Raw genomic sequence first — 17,892 nt, 5'->3', positions numbered from 1 at the left:
TATTCCACTGAGTTCAGTAATATTTCTGCTGTAATATTTTTCTCCAGCACACTAAGCTGGTTCATTGGCTAGAGGTAATGGAGCAATATCTTTTCAGTGCATGTAAAAACCTCCACAGAAGATCAGGGAAAGTAGGCTCCTTCATTATTACCCTCTCTGCAATCAAGGAAAGTCAAATAAGTGGCTGTATGTAAGGAGCTTGTTTTGCAGTAAGCTAAAATAAACACTTGACGTGCTAATGAAAGCAATTCTATACTGAACCTCTAAAGTATTAATGGTGTCTGTTATTATGCTATTAGATATAGTTCTCTGCCTTCAGACCACTGATAGAGAAAAGCAAGTGTGAACTGCATAGCAGATTCTCCTGTCAATGGTTGTATTCAGTATTTTTTGCGTTGTAGCACAGGTTATTGTCTGGGGAAATGGACAGACTGGATACATGGAGAAACACTCTTTACTCCCAGGTTCCCTGCAGTATTTCAGGTTTGAGATGTGCAAACATGCAGTATAATTTTCTTTTTTTGTTTTTCTACCCACCCCCCACCCCCCCAGGTCCTGGGAGAGTAAAATCAGCCAGTGATAATTTTGCCTTTCCCCTTCTGACTAGGTGTACTCAGTGATTGAGTGATTGTAAAGTCTCAGGTGAGAAAAATATGTTTGGCACTAAACAAAACTTAGCATGTCTTACTTCAATAGCTTCCTAACACAATCCTAAAGTAATTACATAGACAAAATGGCAGTACTTGTCACAGCATAGCAGCAACGAGTTAGCACAAATGCCACAGGTCACCTGTTCTCATCCTACTGATTGTCACCAAGCAAAAGCAAACAATTTTTATAAAAGTCTAACAAAACAGGAATTTAAAATGTTCCCTATTTCTCTTAGCTACCTGCCCAAATGTCCTCCTGTATGTACTGAATAGCAAAGTGTGTGCAACAGATTTTCTCGATACTGGGAAAAGGAAAACTGTTTGGCCTTTCCTTCCTTAGAGGATTTCTCAGATATAATATGGAGCCTGCCCAAGAGCTGCCCCATCCGTTCTCACCATGGTCTGCAGGTGATCAATATTGTATCAAAGACAACTAATACATCTAATAACAGCAGCACAAATGCCTGATCTTTCTCCTCCTCCAGGAGAAAGATAATCAATCCATGCAGCAAAAGCCATTTCTGTGCCTCCTGAGGTCAGGATCTTCCTTGCCCTCCCTCGAGGGACAGAACTGGAGCTCTGCAAGTTGTCTTGCTCCAGCTTTTCTCATAAGCTTCTCCCAAAATGAATGACCAGATTCTTCCTGATAGATTGATAGGTTGTTGGTCTCATGCGATCACCTTAGCTGACGTTCAGTGTATGTGCAAGGAGCTGGTCTGTTGGAATTGCTCGTCCAGGATGAACTTTGTCTGCTTCCTCTTCACTTGGTGGGGAAGAGAACAGTTTGATGGATAAGCCAGGCCAGGAAGGTCAAAATGAACACAAATCAGCTTTAAGATAGTGGGTAGAGCTGGTTCCTTTGCCTGAAGGGGTCATCACACTATCGACCCCTTGGCTTTCAAGGGCAACTTCAAATGTCTGAAATGTTGCTTGGCAGTGTCAGGAGTCCGAGGCTCACCAGCAGGCTCCTGCCTCACTCAGTGGATGCTCTGTACATGAGAGATGTCAGTCTAGTGATTGGAGTAGACAGTAGAAATGAGGCAAAATGAAGTCACAACTTATCTCGACAACTCCTTGGTTCAGCATGTTACGGCAATTAGGTAGGATGCTCACCAAGAGGGAGACACCCTGGCTCCTCATCCCTTCTCCCAAAAAGTTTTTGTCCAATGACAAACAGTGCATAGTCTTGGGACTAGAAAATAAAACTCATTTTATGGCTTAGTCCTTTAATTGTGAGATTAACGTAAGGCATCCCCTTCCTGGTTCTCCTTTATATACCACAAATTCTGCAGCTTTTCTGCTCCCCCTAGCTTCACAGAGAGGAATACAGTGTATGCAGCCACAGAAGTCAACAGTGCTTGGTTTGTGCTGCTTTCCTCCGAGGTGGGCTTAATCTTCCCTGGGGCTGGGGTGGTGCATGCAACAGCTGCTGTGTTACCATTACACAATGATATTCAAAGCGTCTTTTCTAAGGGCTTGCTAATACTATGCAGGCTTGATTGTCTCTCTCTTTAAGGTATGGATTAATATTAACTAGATTTGACTTATGATTATTTTTTAAATGTTCCTCGGTTTATAGCAAGCAATTCTTTTATCATTTGAGAAATTGTATCTACATTTCTTCTTTGCATCCCACAGGGCAGTAATATTCTTCAGTAAGTTTCTGCTTCACTCATAATCTACTAAAAATGAACATCTAGACACATAATTATACTTCAAAAACACACACCCTCTTATTCAGCCTTAAGAGTGCTGCTTCTTATTAAGATAGCTTAGAAGTTGCTGTATTCTTTTTGCCAGCAAACCAAATCCTTAAATAAAATTTTAAATTAAGATAAAATACTACAGAAGAAATTCCCTGGGAAGCATGTATATCAAACATGTCTGTGAAATGTTTCACCTTAATGCAGATTGGTTATATTTAAAGTGATGCTATTAACCCCTATGCACTTTGGTTGACAGCTTCTCTTTTCACTTCCGTTTTGAAGTCCACCATCTGTCTTGACTGATTACAGCTCTCAGAATACTGGGTGATCACCTTCCACTTAGCCAGGGGAAAAATAGGACGTTATCTGTATTTTTATTTGTATTTGCTGTCTGAGCAAACCCTTCTTAGAAGATGCTTTTCATTGCTGAAGTGGCTTCTACTGTTTCATTCAATTTCTGTGCAGTGGCTACACAAGACAAGTTGGAAAATGCAGCTCATTTTGGCCTCTGCAGGTGATGTGCAGTCCTGTTATGTTGACTATTTACCCATTTGGGTTTCTTTTAGCAGCCAAATTATGTGTGTGTAAACCGTACCAGGCAAACAGTTGCAATTCCTGTTTCCACACTAGATGCTTCAGAGTAGATTTTCTTTCTCCTGAGATGAGGTAAGGTGCAAAATACTAAGTTACTAAAGTGACTAATGCAGTGTTGTCAGAGGAGGATTATACACAGTGCAAAACAGCGTACCTGCAGGGGACTCATCTGTCAAGGAATTCATTTCTCACTTCTAACCATGATGTGAATAACAGTAAACCATCCTGATTGTTCAGGTCCAGTGCACAGGGCTAGTCCCTTAATTCTGAAATATTGATGCAAAATAGTGCATGTTTTGGTTCACGTTTTATGCTGGTTTTAACAAGTGTGATCTCCTGTGTGGCTTCCCCATCCATTTCTTCACTTTGTTACATTGCCACACCACATGATTTTGTGACCTCTATGCAAAAAATTGAAATAGGTCTCCTGTTTTATTTTGACTGTGGCTTGGAAAAGAAGCTGTCTAATCCTTAATGGTGTGTAGTTACACAGTCTCTTAGGCACACCAGGAAAGTATGAACAAATAGTAAATTGACATGGTAACGATAAAATTTGTGATCGTATTGTGCACCTTCACATATGGGGTCCATTTCTTTCTCTGTCTCTTAGGTAGGACTGCCTGTAGGACTAGGAGTCAGGGCTCCTCCGTTCTGCTCTGAGTTCTGCCTCGGCGTGCTCTTCATGCATCAACTCACATGAGTGATTTCTGTCCACTTTTGTATACTATGATAACAGTGGTAATACTTGTGCAGCACAGTGTGTGTATTTTTTGCATCAAAATGCCAGTTCTATCTTTGTCCTCTGTACAGGCTACGTATGATGTCTAGGGTATGGTGTCCATATTCTGCTTATGCTGAACAGCTCAAGCTTCCAGGTGATGTCTGCTTTCATTTGTTTTGAACAGAGTTGCAGATTGTCAGAAACAGTGATGATCAGCATCTTTGGCAATGAAATTTTAAATATCTCTTGCCAGGCACCTGTACTGCAAAATCTGAGTCACGCTGTATGTCAGACAGAAGAATTATACCCAGTGAAAAACCAGCCCAGCGCCACGTTCCCAGCAATGTTATGTACGAAGTGGGTTGGGACAAATCTGAGTGCTCATGTCTTCCAAGCACCTAATTTGATGCTGTAACTGTTGTCCCCTGGTTCTTCCCTAGCCAGGAAAAGGTATAATGAAACCAATTTACTTGCCTTGAGATCCATGGAGGAGTGAGGCAAGGGCAACATGCCTAGTGACTTCAGTGGGCTTTAGATTAGGCTGCTATATTTCTCAGGATGTTAAATAGGTGAAATACAATAATGTTATTTTTAACCTCTGAGATAATCCCCACAAGCTACAGTTTTCTCATTCTTTTCCCACACTCCTTGACAATTCTTGACAAAATGCTGCATGAAAATGAAAACCTGTTATTTATTATGCTGACTACTTTGCTAGGCTGGGTGCATTGACATCAGCACATTCAGGTCTGCATCTGCAGTGAGGGAAATTGTTGAAGCAGCACAGAGGGAAGAAGTCTCACAACTCCATTAAGCAATTACTGCAGATAACTCTTTACTAACCCTTCTTAAAATTTACCCCAAAGGGGTCATATACAAGTAGTGATTAAAACTGACCTAAATCATAATTTAATTAAAAGAAATTAAAATGCAAACTGAAAATATTCAGTAACCTCAGGCCACCACCCTAATGATTCATTTTAATGCATTTGTAGTTCTACAATAATGGCCTTTGTGTGTATGTGCTTCCTGTTTTATGTCTGATATCATTTTGCCACTGGAATAGTCTGAAAATGGTTGCAGGCTGTGTGATCTTGAGTGTATATATGGATATACATGTGCTTTCTTCTCACATTTTAGGAGTTTCACTGAAGTCAGCTTATCTACTCATGTGTGCAGAATGTAACAGCTGTAAGATCAAGGCCTATATTTTTAATTTTCTCATTAATTAGTTTCCCTCTTATCCTAGAAGGACCTTCATATTATGAGTATGATTACTGTGGCAATATTTTTGTGCTGTAGAAAAGATAAGTCAAAACTGGCATCCTTTATCTGCCAGATCTTGGTTTGTATTTGCATTTGTCATAGAAGTATGGCCCAGCTTGAAGGCCAGACCGCAGGAGAGATGCATGGTCACTGGCCACCTGGAGAACCAGAGGATGCACCCAGACTTGCATGGCAAGAGCCATGCAGGGATGTAACAGGGTCAAACCTGGTGCTTGGGGATGTGGTACATCCACAGATATGTGGGAGTGGCAAACAAGAAGTGAGCCTGAGGCATTGGCCCTCCTCTTTTATTTCTACTTCAGGAAGGAAGAGGTTGTTGGAAGGAACCTTACTCTGACTACATCCATAGTTGACACACTATGGATGATACAAATACAGCTTTCTCAGTAGTAAAAACAATTTTTTTATTAATAATGTCTGTGTTGGAGGGTAGAAGTTGGAGAGGGTAGACTGGTTTGTACTGTTCAAGTAGAATTTCTTCCTTTAACTAAAAACGTTATCTGCGATTCTGTTTTCTTCTGGAAAATGTCTTTTTTGCACCAATTTTTGAGAGATCTTTTTGCACCAGTTTTTGAGACACTGACTTTAGCCTAAACTCTAAGTATGTTGCTGACTGATTGTGAAGAAAGGTACTGCTGAAGAGGAGTAGGTGTATGAGCAAACCTGGCACTTATTCAGCTCTGAAATGGGAAGAGCCAAGAAGCCAGCAGGCTATTAATATTTTTGACTAGCTATGTTTGTCGCAAGAACAGTGACAGATCTGAAAAGCCATGTGCCTCCAGACTCTCGCGGAGGAAATGGGAAGAATTACTAAAACCTGCTCTGGTGCTGCTGCTGCTGAGAGTTTTGTCCTCTGGACTTTCATAGGGATCTTGTCCCAGCCCTCTCCCACCTGACTGCCGGCTTGTTATTTATCATATCATCTGCTTCATTTGGGGGCTGCTACTGCAGCTGGCATATGACTGTGCATGCTAAATACCTCTCCTTAACATAAAGTGGGCAGGCACTCACAGAGTATCCGGTTTTCTAGTTTAGTTAGAAGTGCTGCTTGCTCTGCCAGCTTGCTGAGTGTGCAGATTGATCACTGTTTTGCCTGTTTTCTACCAAATATAAATGAGGGTATATATCAACTGGGGGGGAATTTTCTTGCTGATCTCAAAGAAAAAGGCCAAGAGGACAGACCAAGCTGCCTATCAGGCAGTAGTCAGCTTGGCAAGGGAAAGCAAAATATATGGCCAGAAGTAGGTATTTTAGTGTGTGATGTGCTTATTTTGTTTGTACGGTGCTACTGTAATTCTCAAACTCCTGGTTTTTTTCAACTGACTGCCATGCTGGGGAACAGGAACAGATGTTCCCATTTGTCTTTTGACGTGGTTCAAAATCATTTACATTTGGTGGCCTAAAATGACACGACATGCCGTTCACCACATTTTCTATCTCCTTTGGAGTGAGTGACAGATTGCTGTTATATTACTAGTATAATAGAAAAGCAGATATTGTGAGGACAGCTTTCACCTAAAGGAAATGCAATCGCCAATTGCTGCAGTAGTGGAAAGAGAAGGATGGCAGATACTGTAGAAGCCATCCAGTGGAAAAGACGTTTTTATTATTAAAAATGTCACGGGGAAGACTCAAGGGAAATGCACTGGGTCTGGCTTTTCTGCCTGAAGAAAAGGAGAGCCGGGGGTGAATAAAAATATGATGAAAAAATGGCTTGCTACTCTTGTAAAATATATTTCCAGCTCTTTGCCTTGAGCATGTGCTACTTACAGCCTTTCCATTTGCTCTGCACCCAACTGCAATGGAGAGCAATAATTACAGAAAGACTCTTCATCAGTAGAAGACATTCAGTGAGAGGCTCATTAGAAGGGTTTTTAAAAAACTGAAAAAAATGTTTGTCAGATGCTTTGGGATTAGTCACTTCTCCACCCTATAGTTTGCTTTCTTATCAGTGTATTTGTACTACACTTCCTCCCTTTCTCCTGAGATGAAGAGATTCTCCAGGCCAAGCAGAGCTTAACCCTTCCTTCTGCAAGTCATCTACTGGAGGATCACTTGTCCATTCCTAATTTTTTAACATTTCCTTTTCTCTAATTGTATTGAAGTCATTTGGCAGGCACAACACATACTTTCAATATGCTGATTGAGATTAATTTTCATGTCATGATCCAGTCAGTCTGTTGGACTGGGTCAGAGTACAAGAGGTGAAGCTTCTGCTTAAAGTCTTTTACATTTTTCTTTCTAATGGAACAAAATGAAGTGTTAGATGGAAAACATGTTGAGAATCCAATATACAGTGCTGTAATTATTGTTCTATTATACCAGTTTTAAACAGTGACTCTCCAGTGAAATTATAGACCTAGGGTTGACAAAATGTACTGATGAATATGTGCTTTATCTGATAATCTGAAACCAGAAGATCACTTAAACTTTCTTTTGTAGTTCTAAGTTTGCTCTGAGTAAGTGACTTCAACAAGAGGTGTAGTCCCTTGGCAATAAACATTAATGAATCCTTGAAATACCTGGCTTTAGCCAAATAACCCATGGTTATAGTCATACTTTTTATAATGAATGTAGAAAAAGTATTGTCTAGAAATGTAATTTTATGTTGTGAATGCAGTGAGGTAAAAGCTGAAATGATTTTCAGTGATATATTGGTAGTTACCATTTATGCCTGACCTGCTTTTTCTGAATGTAAAGTCCTTCTGTGCAAAGCAAAACATGTTGCACTTGGCCATAATGAAATCCTTAATGCTCTGGCACCGCTTGTTTCACAGTGATGCAATATTCTCTTTGGATCTGACCTAATGGTAAAGATTTTCCAAGTGTCACTGCACTGTTGCATTACAGGATTGTCTTGAACGTACTGTTCCTTTCTGCAGCTCCTGAGCTAGGTGACTTTATCCCTTTGAAACATGTCCTGGTGATGTAAAGGATGTGTGTCCTGGTTTCAGCTGGGATAGAGTTAACTGTCTTCCTAGTAGCTGGTACAGTGCTATGTTTTGAGTTCAGTATGCGAAGAATGTTGATAACACTGATGTTTTCAGTTGTTGCTCAGTAGTGTTTAGACTATAGTGAAGGATTTTTCAGCTTCTCATGCCCAGCCAGGGCACCTGACCCAAACTGGCCAACAGTGTATTCCATACCATGTGACGTCCCATCTAGTTTACGAACTGGGAAGTGGGGGGGCAGGGATTCGCCGCTTGGGGACTGGCTGGGTGTCGGTCGGCGGGTGGTGAGCAATTGCCCTGCGCATCATTTGTACATTTCAATCTTTTTATTACTACTGTTGTCATTTTATTAGTGTTATCATTATCATTATTAGTTTCTTCTTTTCTGTTCTATTAAATCGTTCTTATCTCAACCCAGGAGTTTTACTTCTTTTCCTGATTTTCTCCCCCATCCCACTGGATGGGGGGGGAGTGAGTGAGCGGCTGCGTGGTGCTTAGTTGCTGGCTGGGGTTAAACCACGACAATGTGTTTTTCCATATTTATTAATTGCTTGCTGCAAAGCTTGCAAAGTCCCAAGTCCATGTTTTAAAAGAAAAGGGGGAGGGAGAGAGAAAAGTTTATCTTCTAGTACAGCTAACTTACTATTTTGCATGCAGTTCTCCTGTTGTGCGTGGACAGGCAGAACACTGATTTTTGAAGAGAGCACTATTTGATTTCAAGGCGGGGAGGGAAAAAATCCAGCTGGTTTTATTAAGCCATTTTGGTCATCTATGTAATGCAATTTTTTACAGGTTAGAGCTCACTAATGTGCTAAGAAATCACTATAGCTAGTCATCCATTAAGGCTAGTAAAAATCGGTACAAAGAATTACCAAGCAGGTAGGATGCCTGAGTCCCTGCTGATGGCCATCAGCCGCTCCCTGCCCACGTCTCCCCTCTCAGGTGGGGTGTCAAACTGCTGCTTCATCTCCGCTCATCCTGAGAGCAGCTCTGTGCAGGGTCAGCCTGGAAATACTTCTCCACTAGTCCCATCTGCTGGATGCCGGGATGTATTGCCTGCTGGAAAGAGGGAGAGCATCATACCTCAGCCTTTAAATATTAGCTGAATGCAGTGTGCCACCAGATGCACGTTTGCTTCTGAAACACACACGCTTTCTCTAGTTTTCTTCCATCCACCTAATTGCTTTTGGGCTACTGCCGTTTTCTTCAACCATATGTTAAGTAAAAGCAAGGTGGAGGCGCGAGGAACTTTAACCGTATTGCTTTAGAGAAGCTGTAATCAGAAAAACCCAGGAGCCAGAAAAGATCACAGCAAAAATTATGTATATCATTATCAAGCCATTTACAGGCCTGGGAATGAATTTCCTTTCTCCCAGTGTATATGTTCAGCAGTCAGTTTTCCAATGCCTCATTAAGGCTGGTACTCAGCTGTTCTTGCTGTCTATCTCGCTATGCTGGGAAGGAGTGAGTGTAGCCATTGCATCTGATCCAGCATGCTGCACTGCAGCCTCTGTTATTATTATGAAGCTAAACCAGCCTTCTCCATCGTTGAAGATACAGACTTCCCGATAGATTTCTAATCGGGCCAAGCAAAGGTTAAGAGAGCTTGATCTCATGTCCATAGATGTTCCCTAGGGTATTACTTTTCTGGGTAGTAATTTGCTGTTTGCTACCTGCCTTCCAAAAGGGAGCTGGAGGGAAGAAAATGGATAGTGAGTGCAAATGCAAAGTAGTGGAGAAAATTGGGAATTAATGTGAATGTAAAAAGGGGAACACTGCATTCAATCCTAGCAATCTTACTTTGGTTTATTTTGCTCTCTTCTTTGCAATCGTTTGTGGTGCATTTTTATACTTTATGCTAAGTGGCATTGTGCCTTTTGCTTTAAAATAAAATTTGGGCAATTCTCCCTCTCCTATTCTTACCTTCCATAGACATTAAAGTAGGTTCTGCACATTGGAAACACGGCCACTTCAAGGATCTTGTGGAAATGTTACTGGAGGAAAATAATCCTAGAAAAAATCTTTATAAAATACATAGACTAAGATTGAGCAACAATTTCGTCTATTGCAGACAGTGTTTAGAGGAACATACCTTTATTTAGTATACAGATATTTCCAGTGTGCCTACTGAGATAAAATCTTTAATCTAACCCCCCTTCCTCAGTTTGAGATGTGAAAATGTGACTGTTTTAAATGTAACTGGTTATGTTTGCAGGTTTTTTCAGTTTACCTTTGTATTTCTCCCCTTTTATCATGGCACTTTGCTGTAAATTAGCGGTTTGTGCTGAATAAGTTACAATTAATATTGCTGCTGCTGTTACCAATAAAAAGATATATCATAAATAATTTTTATATGTTTTCCTCGATAGGTGGTAACCGCACAGAAGAAAAGCAAAACACTGAAGAAACCGAGGCCCGGAGCGGAGAAGCAGGTTTGTGCCAAGTTCCTTAAAGTACTTTCTTAGGTTTTATCCACCTTGGTGAACAATAACCTTACACAGTGCTATTGAAGGAGAATGTTTGTACATTTTCACCAGATTAGCTCAGGTCTTGAGCAATTCTCCCATTAGAGACCAAAACTCCATTCATTATGAATGAATGTATTGCAATGCAGGAATGCAGACTTCCCTCTTCAGCTTACCAGTTCTACATTCTCCCTTTAAGGTGGACTAACTCTAGCTAATCCTCTAACTAGAAAGAAATAATTTTCCCTCTGTCTACAACAGAGTAGCCCTCTGCATAGAATAGAAATGGGGGAAAAGGAAATTTGGAGAAGGAGGAAGTAGGCTTCTTTTGATCAAAACTGTACTTCTGATGATTTTAAAGGGTATTTTCAAGTTTTAATAAATTGTCCACACAAGTCTCAGGGGTTATGAAGATTTAAATCCACACAGAAAGATATTGCATATACTGCGAATGAATGTCAGAGTTCACGAGCAGTGGGTTTTGCAGATGGCATGCTTAGAAATTATAGTGAGTTCAATATTTTAAAATATAATGTCACTCTATGTTCACAAGAGATTTTCTTTTTTTTTTTTTCTGTTTATGGTTGTGTTTTTCATCCTACCCAACTCTGTTCAATGCAAAAGACAACTAAAATTAATCAGTTATCAAAAGACCTGAAGTGACAATCAAAATATCTGCAAAACCCCTTATTTCTTAAGGATTTTTTAGTGTAGTATTACATGTAACCCAATGCTTTTCTTGTTTGGTTGGGTTTTTTCTCATTGTAGTGCAGAATGTTGCCTACACATACTTAATCCAAAGAGCATGAATTGGTTTTCTTCAGAACTTCTTTTTTTTTAAAAATCAGAATTGAAGATTATTTTCAATATGTGGAAGATTGAGCTGAAGAAGGCCAGCCAGTAAATGCAGCAAAAAAATTTAGAAGGCCTAGATTCTTGACTTATCTTGGCTTGTTTACTGCATTGTGGCTGTTTTCCAGATGAGGAGTTCACTTGATAAGGGTCCTTCTTTTTGTCCTATGCATTGGGCACTGCATATGTGGAAGTGCAGCATTTCTCTCTGCAGTCCACAGGTCAGTCTTCTGCAGCTAGGTGTTAACAGCCAATGCTGTCCACAAGTGCTTGAAATCCTTCTATGTTTCATGTCCTCTTTATCACCTCTTCTTTATGTCCTCACGTGGGGCAAACAGTAGGAGGTGAAGCCATAGGCACACAGTATTACAGAATAAAAAAGATTCCCATGGACCTCAGCAAACTTTGGACCTAGGGCCTTTATCCTCCCCAAGATAAGCATGCAGTACTATTTTGTAAGTGCTGGAGGACAACCACGTTTCCTTTCCTGGGTTTTTCATTTTTATGCTAGTCATATTTTAAATAGGCGAAGGGGACCAGGGAGAAGGGAGAAATGAGTTACTCTGTCTGAATCTAGACTCCATTTTGAATGTCTGACTAGGCAGGGGCATATCTTTGCCCAAGCAATATTGAGCTTTTAACTGTACCAAATACTGCTTGGCTGCTAGCTTGCCTAAGAGCTAGTACTGCTAGGAGCTTCTAGCTCCGCCTGCAGAATGCCTGTTAAACCCAGTTATACTACTGTCTACAGATGCCAAATACAGCCCATTGTGCTTGTCAGGTGTATTCACTCTGATGGGGTGTATATTTCCCTGGTATTTTGATTTGCAAAACAGTTCAATTGAATGAGGTATTTTTCCCAAGAGAATTAAGGAATATATACCTCTCTAAATTATTACTTTGCTACTGGAGATGTCTTAAAAGCATTGTGTTTTTCCCAAAACCATCATTATGACTTGCTATGTTACAAGCTGTCAGAGCTGGTTTATCAGAGCCATGATGTACATTCTTTTGCAATCTCATATTGGTAGTCATGTTTTGTTACTATCATGAAAAGCATCAAAGAAAAGATCCAGACATTTTAGGTCCCAGATCCAGAAAATGTCATACTTTAGGAACATGTTTTAGGTACATGCCTAAAGATAGCGTTGTGCCTACCCATAGTTCATGAATCACCTCCACGGCCACAGGCGCACAGTGTTACAGGAAAAAATTATTTGGCTTAACATTTATCCCTACTGGTTCACACAGTGACAAGAACAGAGAGGTGTACAATTACCTCGACTTACATTCAGCTAATGAGTTGCTGCTGCTTTCCACTCAACTCCTTGTGGAGACAAAACATCATCAGGAACTTTTAGATTGTTGCTTCTGTGCCCTTTCTTAGCAGTAGGAAATGACCTGATTTTCCAAGATACACAGTTGTATGCCTAAAACGTTTCTAATCACTGTGAATGATCATGGTAAAGAGCAATCCCATCAAATGTTAAAGTTCTTATGTGTATTTTCTAAACTGTATTTTCTAAACCTTCATCTGAGTATGACAAATCACAGGTCGTATACTTCAATATTAGGAAGGAAAATGTAGGATAAAAAATAGACACTGTTTTCTTACTCGGTCCATTACATAAAGATTTATATATTCTTATTATACAGTAGTGAAAAAGCCAGTTATAGTGTACAAAGACCGGCCTGAAATTTTTCAGCTATTACTGTGAGGGTTTTTTAAAGTCTGGCCTCCAGTCTATCATCAGTGAACTTCACAGTTAACATGCGGAAAAACAAAATGGCGGGTGGTTCAGAGGTCTTGTTTCAAGCTAGTTAAAAATACTCATTCACAGAAGCAAGTTTTTTGAAAGAAATCAAAGGCTAGAAATGAAAACAAAGGCTTATAAATGTTTTAGAACTATAAAAATTGCCAAGAAAAAGTAACAGTGAAAGTTAAAAAACTATAATAAATTCAGGTACTAGTTTTATCTGTTAACTACAATAGTTTTAACTGCATGCTCTACCATTAAAAAACTCAAATCCACAGATTTTCAGGGACTTGCTAAATTTCAGGCCTGATTCATGAAAGCTTTTATTTTCAGGAAAGCATTTGCATGTAATCATTTTGATTCCAATGGAATTCATGGACATGATTAAAGTTAAGAATGGCTTAATTGGTTTTTTTCTCAAAATAGATGGGTTAAATGAAAAAAGGAATCTCAAAGCAAATAGCAACACCAGCCTACCCATGAAACTGATAGCTGTTCCTCTCTCTGTATTATGAGAAATTGAAATATAGACTTGATCTGGCAGTATTGTAATGTAAGTTTACCCCTGGCTTAGGGAAGACAATCAGACCAGTAATGGCCAGTGAATGCAATGTGAATGGATCGAAGCCCAGTAAATCAAATTCAGGTCTAGTATCTTGCCTCAATAAAGCGTAACACTTTTTTTCCAGTCAAGTGGTTCATCAGTTTACTATCTAATGAATAACTTCTCTTTCATTTCCTTGGTTCTTATAGATGAGATGAAACATTCAGCTGTACCCAGCCTGTCATCATCAGAAGAAGCAGAGCTGAGTGAGGATAAAGGTACAGATTGTAAATGGTGTTTCAAAATATCCAGTCCCAAGAGGACATTTCATAAAGCCTTATTTTCCTTTGTTTGGAAATGGCCAAAATCACAGTTAAACAATACAGAAATAGGTAATTGCTTAGATTTTCATTTACAAGTGTCTTCGTAATGAAGTACTTGGCACCAGCTGTTGTGCTGGTAGGAGAGATGCTGTGAATTCCTAAATCCCCTTGTTATAGAGGTAATACTAAAATATCATACATGACACATCAGAAATAAGCCCAAAGCTTGGGCTCGTTGGGGCAACTCACAGGCAGAAACTTAAGCGTGCACATCTACCTCAGCAATATTAGCTCCCTATTTGGTGCTCTCCTGACAGGGAAAAAGAAAAAACACAATAGCTATAAACACATCAAGAGGAGACAGGAGGAGATGAAGTCATAATTGAGAGGGAGAAAGCAATGTTTATCTTGTGCAGACTGTGCTGGGCACTCAGATCATTTAGTTTGTGATAAATATTTAAAAGTGTCAGAGAGCCAAATGACAGGGAGTTTAGGAAACAAGAAAGAGAGATGATCTAATTTAAATGTTTCAAGCTGAGATTTTTCCTGTGGAGTTGTTGGTTTACAGATAGGAACCAGTGCACAGATGTACTGGTTTTGATACTCTTATGATATCATGCTATTAATTGCTTGTGCCAGTCTATGGGTTTTGGCATTTTTGTGGGGGTACGTCATGAAAAAGCCTGGGTGATTTACAAAATGTTCGCTACTGGTAATTCAAAACAGGAGTTATGCTATCTATAATAAATACAGTCCATCAGTACAGCCTTCAAGGAAGACTAATAGAAAGTTTTAATGCATTTTACTGAGATAACATAATTATATTAACGTCCATTAACTTATTTATTTTTAAAGATTTAATGTTTAATTCAGCGTCGCTGCTTGACTCTTCTCATTTTTCTAGATAAGTGTGACAGGGTGTGAGATTTTGCCCTTTTGTTCTGAAGATACATGCTAGAGAGCCCACATACTTACCTGATTATGAGTTCAAAGCCTTATGCAGGTTGATTTAAGTGCTCTCTTAACTGATTGATTGATCCTGCAGGGAAAAAAAACCATAAACCCTTGCTGGAGCCTGGCTTTTGCTTTTGCTATCTTCACAGATTGAAGTCGTGGCAAGGCTAGTAGAAGGCAGAAATAGTGATAGATTCAGCCCCAGCATAGCTGGTGATTGCCTGCCATTCATTTCTCTTTTTTTGCTGACATTTGTTTATGTATCCTGTATCTATAAGATCCCCCATCAGGTGTGTTTTTTATGTTTCGTAATGTGAGGGTCATGGTGAGGCTTTGGAGGTTTTTATTTTGCTGTCTGCAGTCTTACTGAAGATCCCAACATTTTGGTATTGCTTTGAGTGCTTGTTCCTGACTATGAAGCCAGTGTCTTCTGATATGCTTTTCAGTGACCATCTCAATGTGTAACCACTCCATTTTTTTGACCCATTGTATTAGTTGTCTCTTCTCAGGAAAGTAGCCATCTTAGTGGTGTAAGTCTCACTTTATCTATTATATGCTAAGAGTATAGTGTTTTCCTCTTCTCTTGAGAGGCTGACAGAAGAGACAGTGCCCTGAGAAATCCAAAGGGCAGTTTCTCTTTGATGTCCAACCTCTCCTCAAAAGATGGGTAGCATCTGGTAGGGGAAAAGGAGTAAGACAGACTTTCCTCCATATATTTTGTTTGTAAGTCTTACAACTAGAAAAAAAGGAATGGTGGGGAAAAGAACATGTTTTGGGATTTACTTGCTAGTTTTTTAAAGGTAACCAAGAATATTGAATGATGAGGCCACCACATCCACCAGGCCATGGTTTTCATCCTTATTTCCATTAGTAGATTTTCAACTTTTCAGATTTTAGCTTTTGAGTCATTTTAAAATGAATACTAGTGTTACAAAAAACTTGCTACCGCTTGGGAAATGGCACTTTTACAAAATCCTGGCATTTCTGAAAACACCTGCTGCTTCCGAAATAAATTTCAGCCTTCAAATTGTTTGCCCGCTGAGTTAACACAGCTAAAACCTGCCAGATTCTGGAACATACTCATTTCTGTAGTTTATCTTCAACTAAATGAAGTGGATGTAAAGCATTTAAAGAAATTATGTTTTTTCAGTCCTTTCACCTAATTACTGTGAAAGGAGATTTGTGGCAAGTCAGCCTAGGCTACATATTCCCAAAATGCATAGTTTAAACCACTCAAAATAGGAGGTTTCCAAGCCTACTATGGAAGTATAGCAGTCTTTAAAATGTCAGTTCTTGTGAGCGTACCAAAAAAAGTATTTTGCCTCCAGTTAGAGTTGAGACTAGTAGTTTTTCTGCTTATTTTTTCTCATATTTCTGGGTTTAGAATATAGCAAACACATTGAAACAGTTATTTATTGCTCTAAAATGTGGTGATATTCAAAACAGAGCACATGCATCTCTGCTACCATTGAAGTTCTAGTATTTTTGTTCTACTTGAGTCATCTTTATCAGATTTCTTTAAAGTAAAAGGGGAAGAATGGGAACATAAAAGAGGATGTTTCGTGATAAGTGCATGGAACAATGCAGGAATCATGTTTTGCGGGGCTCCAATTAAAATGAAAAACCTACTGTGAGATTACAAATCTCATATGAATGTGAAAGTATATCTCTTCTGTTAGTCACAATAGAAGAGACACTGTCCAGAAAAAAAAGTCCACATGGGCCCAGTTTGCATGTGGCCTTTGAGCAGACTGAGTTTTTTGAGTGCTCTATCTGTCCTCAGAAAAAAAAGCAGCAAAACAGTCATATTGCAAGAATATCAAGATATTTGATGTTATGCTGTGGAGGTATCCTCTTATTCCACTCTGTGCCGAGTTTCTATTTCCACTGTCTGGAAATACCGCAAAGAAATGTTGCAGTTTTACCCTTGAAAACTTGCATGCATAGCTATTAGCTCTTGGGGAGAGAGCTGACATCTCTAGGCAGCACCTTTGTAGCACTTCATTACTGTGCATATGGAAGTAGATCCTTTATACACAGCATATTTCAAGTTAGAGATGCTTCCCTTTATGAAGTGTAAGGGCAGAACAAAGTGATTAAAGTCATTAATGTTTATGCAGCAGATAAAACACGTATCAGACAGGCTGCATTCAGTCTAGTATGCCTGTCCATACAAGATTGTGCTGGGACTGCAAACTCATTTTAAATGGACAATAGTGTATATAGCTGTGAATTCGTTTGAACCTGTGATTTCTTTTTGTGAAAAGAGTATGTGTGTGTGTGAGAGAGAGAGAGTTCTGCATCTCCACCTGAAGTTACCTGTCCTACCAATTACTGTTTAACCTGATTTAATGATAGGGCTTTCTGGTAGAAAAAATGAAAAAAGGAACGGGCTTTAGTACAGGTGAAGAATGAACTTCCCATTATGCAATCATGGCAAAGTTTCTGTGCACAATACGCTGATGTTAATTCATTAGCACTTGATAAGAACTGAATTTTCATTTGAAGGTCAACTAAATTAAATCATATGCTAATTAATTTTAAAAATAAAGTAGTGATTAATTATTTCCAGGTGTTCACCAAAGTCTGTGCTCCTGTGGGAGTGCCATTTAAAGCAAGTCACTATTTTTCTACATTCTCTGAAATGGATTCAGATTCAGTCAGCTGGAGGGCTTATGTTGTCAGAAACAGAGTTAGGTATATGCCTTGGCTAGGGCTTAGCCCTAAAAACTCACTTTGTGCAACCCAGAAGCCTGTAAGTATCCTCCCTGTAAAACATAATGGATATAAAATTCTTGTTTGGCCAGCTGTAGTTCTCACCATGGAAAAATCTTGATGTCCTAAAGACATAAATGATTGAGAAGGGATAAACTGAAAGATAGAGCATTTCAAATGCAGGGGACCTGTGCAAATGGATGTAAATTAGACATTGATAAGTGGGTGAAAAAGATTGACTGAAAAGCCAATATGTTCAAAAAGAGGTGTTTAAAATCAGCTCTTAAGTATATATTAAGACATTTAAATGAACGACCTGATTTTCAGAAGTGCTGAGTGCTCAGCAGCTACCAATGAAATGTTTTTACTTCAC

The 17,892-nt window shown here is 39.3% G+C and overlaps 1 protein-coding gene across 1 annotated transcript in view; it reads left to right on the top strand.

Moving 5' to 3' along the window:
* Positions 1-17,892, top strand: part of MACROD2 (MACRO domain containing 2) — an 896,045-nt gene that overhangs the window by 836,061 nt on the left and 42,092 nt on the right. The window contains exons 12-13 of the mRNA XM_010574793.1: positions 10,279-10,341; positions 13,737-13,805. Of these exons, the coding sequence (XP_010573095.1) occupies positions 10,279-10,341; positions 13,737-13,805 (132 nt within the window). The remainder of the gene's footprint in view (positions 1-10,278; positions 10,342-13,736; positions 13,806-17,892) is intronic.

Source organism: Haliaeetus leucocephalus, unplaced genomic scaffold, assembly GCF_000737465.1.
Source record: "Haliaeetus leucocephalus isolate CR32 unplaced genomic scaffold, Haliaeetus_leucocephalus-4.0 Scaffold450, whole genome shotgun sequence".
Lineage (NCBI taxonomy): Eukaryota > Metazoa > Chordata > Aves > Accipitriformes > Accipitridae > Haliaeetus > Haliaeetus leucocephalus.
Note: the sequence above shows the minus strand (reverse complement) of the source record. Positions and strands in the feature narration are given on the sequence as shown.